The 10,743-nt window shown below is 37.8% G+C and overlaps 1 protein-coding gene across 3 annotated transcripts in view; it reads left to right on the top strand.

The window, feature by feature from the left end:
* The window catches only part of ORC3 (origin recognition complex subunit 3), a 65,941-nt gene extending 58,965 nt beyond the window's left edge, over positions 1–6,976 (top strand). For 2 of the 3 annotated variants that reach the window (XM_088138273.1, XM_088138280.1), the window contains exons 18-20: positions 3,298–3,414; positions 4,978–5,051; positions 6,741–6,976. In XM_088138273.1, coding sequence (XP_087994399.1) covers positions 3,298–3,414; positions 4,978–5,051; positions 6,741–6,846 — 297 coding nt within the window. In that variant the 3' untranslated portion in view covers positions 6,847–6,976. The remainder of the gene's footprint in view (positions 1–3,297; positions 3,415–4,977; positions 5,052–6,740) is intronic. The other variant, XM_088138290.1, reaches the window with a different exon arrangement.
* Positions 6,977–10,743: the final 3,767 nt, after the last annotated feature.

A 10,743-nucleotide genomic window follows, 5' to 3' on the forward strand; every position in this document is an offset into this window, starting at 1 on the left:
TTAGTATCTCTATCTTAAGTTCTCCTATTCCCATTAGTTCTCCTGCTATGGGATCCTATATATAATTGTTCTGAATTTATTATAATCTGCTCTTTTGAAGTCCAAGAAATGCATTTGACTAAATTTCATTTTTATTTCCTTTAAAATCAAGATCTCTACCATTTCACAGTTACTTTCCCCCAATGTTCCTCCTACTTTCACTTTATCAGTTAGTTAAGTCTTCCCTATTGATTAGCATAGACAATTTCTTGGAAGGACTAATCTTGGTAGAATTTGTCAGAGTAATAACACTCTCCAATTAATGTGACTTCTTGTATCTTTGAAAGATTTGTAGTTTACTTTTGAAGGCATCATCCATAACTTCTCATTTGGGGGAGTTATAGTAAACATGCAACAATATTGCTTTTACTTGTTCCTCCACTTATTTTAACCCAGTTGTCTATATTAATACCAAGTTGATTCATTTGGATTTCTGAGCCAAAATGGATATTTTTAACAAACAGGAAAACTCATTTATTTATTTATTTATTTATTTATTAAATTTGTCCCCCGCCCATCTCCCCCCAGTGGGGTACTCTGGGTGGCTCACAACACGTTAAAACAATAAATAAATATACAATTAAAACCTATAACAATTCACATTCACAAAAATAAAAGGGAAAAACTTCCTCCCTTTCTATTGCTTCTGTTCCTTTTGAACAAATTGTATGCTTCAGGAGTTATATTTTAATCATGGGAGTCATCCCACTTGTTCTGTGTTACTTATTAAGTCATATTTGCTCTTCAGTACTAAGAGTTCAAGCTTATCTTATTTCTCATATTCTGAGCATTAATATGTAAACAATGAAGGCCATGAACTTTAAAATCCAGTCTTATTATTTTTGGGGGGGGGTTTAAGAGGCCCCATTCCAACAACATTCATACTTTCTACAGTGTACATGTTTCTAGGACCGTTATTCAGGGTATGTTTTCAGCACACACCCCTCTGCCACCCAGGATTCAATTTAAAGCTCTCCTAACTGCAAACCACCCTGTATTTTATTTACTGTGCTTAATCAAGTGTTTGTGTGCCTTTGAGTCAGTTTTGACTCCTGGTGACTGCCTGGACAAGTCCCTGCAGTTTTTTGGCAATATTTCAGATGTGGTTTGCCCTTGCTTGCTTCCTAGGACTGGGAGAGAGGGTCTGGCCCAAGGTCACCCAGCTGATTTCATGTCTAAAGCAGGAGTAGAACTCACAGTCTTCCAGTTTCTAGCTTGTTGCCTTAACCACTGCACCAAGATGGCTTTTAATACAAACCAACAAGTTATCCCCAGGGAAAGCGACTTAAAAGATCTGTATGGCTATTTATATATTCTTCCATAATATTATGATTTTATATAGTACAATAAAGCATACAGTTATTTGGTTAAAAAAAGTTCTAGAACTGATATTATCTGACACATTTCTTACACATGTGGATGCTTTTAGTATTAACAGTAGTAGTTTCTCAGTTACGTTTGTGCAGTAGTATATGAATGAAATATTTTTCACTTTGAGGTCTGCTCAGTCTGGTCTTTCATGAGTTATAAAACTAGGATAAAAGTTTATATCATAGGTGATAAATACCTCTTAACTACAAAGAGATGGGGCAAAAAAACCCTTCTCAAGATTTTTGAAATGGATATGGTGTCTCCTGTGGATAAAAGTTTATTTATTAACACAAGAACCTCACAGTGAACTATTGAAAGTGTCATTTCTTGAAGAATTCAGCAATTTGTCCATTCTCATTCTACCATGTCTCCACATGGGTAGTTGAAGCTGTATCAGCTGGACAACATATTAAGTACTTCCTTGTCTTCACCCATCAAGGAGAGCTTATAGGTAACCCAACAGGATATTCACAAAAATTTGTTTGACTTCTCACTCTGGTCTTGGATTCTAACATTCCCCTGAAAATACAGGAGTGTGACCGTGAGCAAAATCTACAGCAAAGATAACATTTTAAAATATAAAGAAAATAAAGGGACTTATTTGAACTAGAATAACATTACTTTTGCAGGAACTTTCTAAGCCATTAAGAAAGGAATACTTGTGAAATATTTCTATATATTATCATTGAGAAATTATGATAAAATAGTATAGAGATGTCTACAGCGGGTGGCAGCTGCTGACCTTGGCTGAACCCTGCAAAAGCTAAGCAAGTCTGCACCTGACAGTACTTGGATGGAAGGCCAGGAAATTCCTAGACTGCAGCCAAACTAGGAAAGGACATCCTGGAAGAAGGCAGTGGCAACCCACTTCTGTATTGCTGCCAACAAAACTAGAGGGATGTGACAAAGGAGTTATAACCACACTGATGCAAATATGTCTTTACTAGTGCAGAGATGGCAAAACATTTGGAAATTGCTATAAAGTAGTGCAGAAATGTCCAAGATTTTTTGCTGAAATAACACTTTAGAGCAAGTGTGAAGAAATCATGCTGACTTCCCTGTTCTTGTTGCTTGTGGCTCCAGAAAAAAAGTGGGATGATGATGGTGGTGGTGGTGGTGGTTATAGTCCAGGAGAACATAGCTGGACCACTGACTGAGAGCTCAGTCCATGGAACTCTTGCTTTGCAACCCCAAGAGCATCCCAGACAGTAGGAAATAACTTGACACATACATGAAGTTTAGCTTGGCTGTCTGTATGAGATAGTTGCCTTCTCTGTAAAAAAATAAATATTTTTCCTGGCATCTATTCCAATGAGTTGGACTAGGGAGAAGATTGGTGTTATAAAATTGATATATTTTTTTTAATTCATTCAATCGGGTCTGATTCTCAGAGACTGCCTGGACAAGTCCCTGCAGTTTTCTTGGCAAGATTTTTCAGAAGTGGTTTGCCATTGCTTCCTTCCTAGGGCTGAGAGAGAGTGACTGGCCCAAGATCACCCAGCTAGCTTTGTGCCTAAGCGGGACTAGAACTCACGGTCTCCCAGTTCCTAGCCTGATGCCTTAACCACTACACCAAACTGGCTCTCATAAAATGGAATAGACAAAACAAAACTAGAAAACCAAAGAAAATAGCCCCATAAACTGGAACAACGGCATATTTCCACTTGCAACTGCCTGGCCTGCTATAATAATATGTGGGGCAGACGTCAGTATTTTTTAAGATTCTAAACACAGCTGTGCACAAACCATGCCTGCATTATCACTGTGATGCTGAGAGGCAGGCATATGCCTTACATTACACTAGCTAGAGCTGAGAGGAGGGAATCGTTACCGTATCAATGAAAGGTACTTGCCTAACTATTTTCCATTATTAATTTTGTTTATCAGGATGACTCCTTGAAATGTGATGCAGGATCCATTTCTAGTACAGCTCCTGATATTTGTATAGCATACAAGCTTCATTTGGAGTGTGGCAGGTTGATTAACCTGGTTGACTGGTTGGAGGTAGGTAAAGTGACATAGTGGACACCTACTACTCTGCTGAATGTCTTTTTAAGCCTTTCATTCATGCTGACCACTAGAGACTGTATAAAACTGCAGTGCTTTCAAATCAAATCTTTACTATGGTCATACACCAGCATAAGGAGGGTGGGGTATAGTCAATTAAAAAGTATAGAAGATACATCAGTGCAGTGCCTTCATGTTCTTCCAGGTTGTGTTAAATCACAATTCCAGGTTTTTAGTACCAAGATTCAGTAAATTCATGCACTAGTAGTGAGGCTCATCTCCCATCTGCTAAGCATCTTCCACAATTCCCATTTTTGGTCATATTTTCTCTTATTGGAAGAGAAATTACACTTTGTCACTGTTGTTTGTTTTAAAGAAAACAGCAAGGAAGATGAGATGCTCCTTTCTCAACAGGTTTAATTCTCTGGAGGAAAACAGAACAGAATGTGCCTTCTGTTTTGCAAGCTGGGACTTTGGGAAGAACAAAAACAATAGCAGAGCTCACTGCTCCTTCTGGCAAAAAGATGGAAAACAGACTCTACATTTCTTGCTCTTTGTGTTGAGTTCTTAAAGGAAGGAGCTGTGAGGCCCAGCTAGTGCTAAGAGAGGAGCCGCTTTACTTTTCTTCCACTTCCTTGGTGGAAGGAAGGGCATGTGATTTTTCCTCCCATGGACTGGACTTTTGCAGAATACACCAGCCATAATGTGTTGCTGCTTTTTACAAAAACTGAAAAAAGAGGAGAGAAAACATTTTTTTTGTTACGTTTTTACAAGTAGTAGTGGTGTCTTTCAAAAGCCTAACTCATTGGAGCAAAATGAGATTTTCTTTCATCCACAGGAAGCTTATTTTCTGCCTTGCAATCTGGGCAAGCAGTTTCTATAGTTTCTCATAGCATTCCAATAGAAATGAAAAGAAACAATTTATTTTTCTTACGTTGCGGTAGGAAGAGAAGTAATAGCTTTTCCTTCTTTTTGTTTTTTGCACTGGCAAAAGTGATGTATTGGTGGTGATTTTGGCATAAGCACAATTTGCAAAAATTTCCTATCTATGGGGAAAAAAGGGTAGAGTCTGAGTTTTGTTAGAGATAGCTGCAGTGACATGCTACATTCCTTTAGCAAATAGCAATAAGGGTATGTTTTCTGAATAAAGCAGGATTGGGGATAGATGGGTAAGAACTGAGACAAATAATGAATGTGGATAATAAAGCCAACCTTTTACCTCTGCTTAGGACTCTCCTTTTATTTGGTTTTGTTCCACCTTTATGGTGTGTACCCACTTAAATAAGGATAGCAACTATTTTGTGACTTGTGAGATTTGTTCTGGAAATTTACAGGAATATTTGAGAAACACCATTAATCAACAAATTTGTCTTAGTTAAAAAAAACACTAAAATATATACAGGTATTAACTCTCCCCTGTCTTCGTGCTTGGTGTTTCCACTGGCAAAAGTGGAATGTATTGGTGGTGCCTCTAACAATGACAATGTAGTATATAAGCTAGAGTGTGAACTTCGTACATGTTTTCTGAATGTTTTTACAAAGCTGGTGTTATTTCTCTAGGCTTTTTCAACAGTTGTAACTGCAGCTGGAAATACAGATTCCACAGTCAAAAACCAGACAGATGATATTATCCAGTATCCTTTTCTGATACTCTTATAAGAAAATTCACTTGCAAACTACAGTGTTTCTTTATGACAAATACCTTGACAATAGATTGTAAAAAAAAAGAGCGAAGTAAAACATTTTACAGATTATACCAAGCTAAGGATTGGTTAATGTTTTAGAGGATGAAATCACAATTCAAAATAACCTTGACTGACTTGAACATTAGGCAAAATCTATAAGGATAATGTTCAGTTGTGACAAGTGTAAGGCCATGCGTGTGAGGAGGGCCTAGGACTACCAGCAGACCTCCAGATGAACACAAGCAGTGTAATGCAGCGACTAAAAAAAAAACAATAGAATCTTGGGCTTTATTAATTTATTATTCTCTCCAGATGACAGAAGATAATAGTTCTTTTATACTTGCACTGGTTAGGCTGCATTTGAATTGCTGTATCTATTTCAGGACACTGCACTGAGACAGGGAAAAACTGGAGTGGGTTTAGAAGATATCTATCCGGATGTTAAGGGGTCTGAAGGGCCCTATGCAAAGTAGTTAAAGGTGCTGGACATGTTTTATCGTGTAAGAAAATACAGGAGAGACAAGAGTCAGGCTGAATATTCAGACAGTCTTGCTGGCAAGAGTTGTTAAGTGATGGAATAGCCTGCTGAGAACAGTGATAAACACCCTCTTCACTCAGGGTTTTCAAATAGATGCTGGACAAAATAATGTAGTGGGTTCCTGCACTGAGTAGGGTGCTCAACTAGACGACTTATATCTCTTCCAGCTCATACGCACCAATTCTATTTTGCAGAAATCTCCAATTCCAACTTCTATAAGCATAACAGAGCACACCCAGACTTTCTGATTTAGGTGTGATCTTCCAAAAAGCTCCAAATGTAAGCCAATTGAGGTTAGTTCCTGAGAAACAGCATCAGGAATTAGCTTGCTAATATTTCAGCAGTTTCATTCAAATGATTGTGAAACTGCAGTCTTTTACTTACCCAGGAATAAAACCCATTGAACTTCTTGTAACTCATCTACAAAATTCCTGTGTATTAGCCCCTCTGAATTCAGTTGAACATATTTCTGAATATGCAGCAGAGATTATAACATTATTATGCAATTTGGAGACAGATTTCGGAGGACATGAAAGTAACTTTTCACAGGCGAAACAACTGTATCTGAAGTATATTTGATTTAGGTCATAACATTGGGAAGAAAAGTGCTATGGCTCTCATACTTCCTTTTACCTCTGCAAGTTGGCTTCAGATACTACCTCCCATAAATAGTAAAGGCTCATTCTGAGAATCCCACTGGCAAACACCAGAATAAGGGAATTTCAGATTAGTCTGTCTACTATAACAGGTTAATGAGGAAATTAATGAACATCACTTTTTCTTTCTGGGAACCTTAGATTATTGAGGATGCTAAGCAGTAGACGCAAACAGGAAGGGCTTTACCATATAGAGTAAATGTTTAACCTACTCTTGAAGGTAAATTCCAGAGATATCCAAATTTGCTGTGATAGTTGATGATGTATATTATGTGGTAGGTTGAGCATACATAAAAAATTGTATGGCTGTTGCAAAGAAGTGTGTATGAGCAATCTATAAACATGTTAAATTGCACAGTAAACCATCCCAAATTTGTTCAGTATGTATAGTAAGTTTATTATCTTGTTTGATGGAAATGCCGTTTCCTTGACTAGAACTCCAAGTGCTCGTTTCATTAGAGCAGTATCAGAATTGGAATTTTTGGGATTCATAAAACCAACAAAACAGAAAACGGATCACGTGGCAAGGCTGACATGGGGTAGTTGCTAATATGTTCTTGTGAGAATGAAAGCTCATCCGTGAAACAAGATTTTCTATGGCATTAATACCAATGGCATCATTACAAGAGAAATCATATTTTCTACTGTGATACCAGCCATAATAAAGGACACAAAATGACTTCCTGGATTTTGTTTCTTTCTTAGGTAGACACAGAAGTATTTGCTTGTATAGAAGCAAGATAACTGATACCTTCTGGCTCAAGATACAGTTTATGATTTTTCAGACAGGGCATGCCAGTTCAAGCCCATCTCTTCATCACTTATTTTTTTGTCTTAACCATGAGCATAAATAAATAAGAAGGATAATACTTTCCTGATACAAATACAATGCATAGATGCTTTAATTCTAGGAGGTGGCTATGGGCTTTTATTGATGTGCTTTAAGAGAGACTGAAGTCTCAACAAAAATCAGCTTTAATATTCCTGCACATATAGCGATTACACATAAATTTAAAGAATTGACTGGTCATTATTCTTAATTGCATAAAAGAAATGAAAACTGATGTTCAGTACAGTCCATCAAAGAACAGATCATTGTAAGCTTGATCCCCTCCCCAAATCTTAGCTACTTTATTTTTTCCCCCCCAAGGATAGTAGGAAAACCCTGATATTTCAATCTGCCTCTATTTAATCTTCCACATGCTGAATATTCATTGTTATTTGGGCAATATATTTACCTCCCTTTAATCTACTCTTCCTTAATTTTAATTTTTTTCCTTGAAAAGATTTTGACACTTTGTGTATCATTTTAAAAATAGCTATTCATACAAGATGGCTCTAAATTGCAACAAATGCTCAATTTGGACAGTTGATTTGGTTTATATCTATACCTTATGCTTACATTTCTCTGTGTAGTTAGTCCTCAATTTACGACTATTTATTCAGTGACTGTTCAAAATTATGACAGTACCGAATGGACTTACAACCCATGCCTAAAGTTACAAGTATTGCAGTGCCCCCATGGTCACATGATCAAAATTTGGGCACTTGGCAGTCTGCCTGCACTTATGACTGCAGGGGTGGCTCTGGCTTCCCAGGGTGTGGCAAGCAGCCCCAGAGCTGTGTGGTTCTGGGGCTTCTTGCTGCCCCACAAGGCAGGGTGCAGGGCAGCCAAAAGGGCAAAGATGGGGAGATAGGTGGGTGGGGGGAATTGGAGGCAGTCCCTTACCTTACTGAGGCTGAGGGCTGGGAAGGACCAAGCCTAGAATGTTTTGGATGGGGTGGGTACTCACTTAACAATCCATGATTCTTGGTTGACGGTGGCAACCGGGACTGCCATTGCTAAGCAATGAGGTCACATGACATCTCGCTTTATGACTGTACTTAGCAATGGAAATTCCGGTCTCAATTATTGCTGTAAGTCAAGGATTACAGCTCAAACACCTGAAGTAAAACAAGGGTAAATGATCCACAAACACTTCAATAGATAACTGACCTTTGTTCACCTGGTTTATTCAGGGCTTTCAATCTATTGCTACTTTCCGTCTATCAAGACAGCAATTTAGATCACTCAGGCTTCAAATGAGACTTCCTTTTAGCAGGCAGCAGGGTTGCAGAGTCTTCAAAAATGCATACTTCCGGACTTTCCTGCTAGCTTGAAAGAAAGGCACTAGAAGATGCTGCTGATTTAAGAGTCAGTTTAACTTCACTGAGCGAATTCCTTAAATCCATGGCACCTTCCCTTCAGGCTTTGTCATCCCTGAAAAAAGCGCTACTTTGTACATTAGATTGTCCACGTCATTCAAATTAACTCATTTATGCATGGAAACTTGTTAAATAAACCTGAGTAAAATCTATGATGTTCAGGTGTGTGAAATGTGAAGTCACATGTTTGAACTTTTAATTAAATCAGAATGTTTGGTTCATACTAGAATTGCAACCTTAGGATCAATTTCTTGCTATTGTATCATTTATACTCCCACCTTTTTTCTGAAAATTCAGGGTGGCTTACATGGAGGTTCCCCTAATTTTATCTCTATAACGATTCTATGAAGTAGGATGGGTTGTGAGAGGATGACTGACCCAAAGTACTATGGTAAGTCCATAGAAATTTGGAAGGTTTCAACTTAAGCCCTCCAGGTCCAAATAAAAATCTGAATCACATGACACTGGGACTATTGTTCTGCTCTGAACATATTTTCAGTTTTGCTCCAGTTTTGCCAATTAAAGACAAACTTTGACATTCTCAAACTAATTATTTTGGAATGTGGGAGGGCCCCTAAATAAATCTATTGTCCCAAATATAAATAGGCACCGTTATTTTCATAAGGGACAAAAACTACAACTATTCACAAGAAAAATGACACGTAAAGCAATAATGCACAAAGGAGGACTCTTTTACCGTCCCATAGGGAGGTTTCTACTTGCAAGACCAGCAACTGTCTATGAATACTGGTGCAGGAGAAGAACAGACTTAACATTTCAGCATGTAAACAGTTTAATTAAGGTACTATATTCCAGTGAACCTCCATCTGTGCCCCTCATCCCCATGTTAAATACATGTTTTACATCACTTTCCAAAGAGCTCAGAGCAATTTTCTTATAGTTCACAGACCTTAGGGAGTCAAAAGCACTTGATCTCAGCAACAGTGAACTACACCATGTGCCTTAAGACCATTCTGTGGCAAGGTATGTCCAATTGCTTAATATTCTTGCCCCTTTATTCTAGCTTTTCAAAGGCTCAAAGTCAACAATCCAGTGCAAATGTACAGCTGAAGCATATAAAATCCATGAATCAAAATGGCAGAACTTCTACAGAACTTCTGTAACAGAAACCTTGTTAAAATTACATGCGTGCCAAAGCAACAGGAAGATGAAAGAATACAAAATCCTTGCTTGGAATAAAGAATATGGTTCAAAGCAGAGAGGTGAATAGATGGGCATTTAAATGCAAGATGTCAGCAGATCTCATGTAAGACATGAATGTCTAAACAAAGAGTGTCATATTTAGAATGCTTTTGTAGCGATTTCAGTAGCATCAGCAGTACTATAAAAGTCAATAAACTTAATAGATCCATTTAAGAGTGAAAAGCAGTCCAAGAGGTCTAATCAAGTTTTCTTTATCCATGTAAATGGCAGCAGCTTTACAGTCTAGCAGGTGCAAGTAGGAAAACCTAAGATAACTCCCTAGAAAAAGGTTCATACGTTGAGTTCAGTCACAGTAACAGAAGTAAAAACAAGTTACTCATTAAATAAGGTATGTATGGGAACATGTTTTTTAACTTGGAAAATAAGACCCACTGAGATGCTGATATGAATACCGAAGCAAATCTTTTCAAGCTGGAATTGCTTCCAAAGCAATGAGGCTTTCAACACCTGAATAGTCATCTGGGATGAAGAAAGTTTCCAAAAATATGTGAAAGTAATTGCAGTATATTATGCTGCTTCAGAAAGCATCTTGGCTAATCTCACATTTCTGAGTGTCAGAAAATCTTATTCAGGTATTATTATGTAAGGTATACCTGTGAGGAAAGGAACAAGAAGAGATCATGCCTGCTCCACCCATAATTTCTGTCAGCCTTGCTTGCAGGAAGGTGGCTGCCTACAACAGAAAACCTTCAGTATCAGTGAAGGCTCTGCTAACAATTTGGAACCTTGATTTTCCATGATGAGGAACAATATAGAAAGGCTGTGGCTGCAGAAGGTTCTCCAGTGAAGATTCACCTTTCTACATATGAAGATGATGAAAACTATGGAGGAATGAAGGTAGCATGCCCATACCCTCTTTGCTCATACAACTTATTACGTGAAAGGAATGCTTGATGAGGGCCTAAATTACCTACAAAATCTCAAATTAGCCCTCAGCATGCCAGCCAACCTTAACAACAAAACTTTCTAAAACATTCATATCTATACCTTTCTTTCTGAACTATTAGCTAACAAATAC

Source organism: Python bivittatus, unplaced genomic scaffold (assembly GCF_059951505.1).
Source record: "Python bivittatus isolate LINGU-HERP-01145 unplaced genomic scaffold, Pbiv_v1 ctg000020_np1212, whole genome shotgun sequence".
NCBI classification, from domain to species: domain Eukaryota; kingdom Metazoa; phylum Chordata; class Lepidosauria; order Squamata; family Pythonidae; genus Python; species Python bivittatus.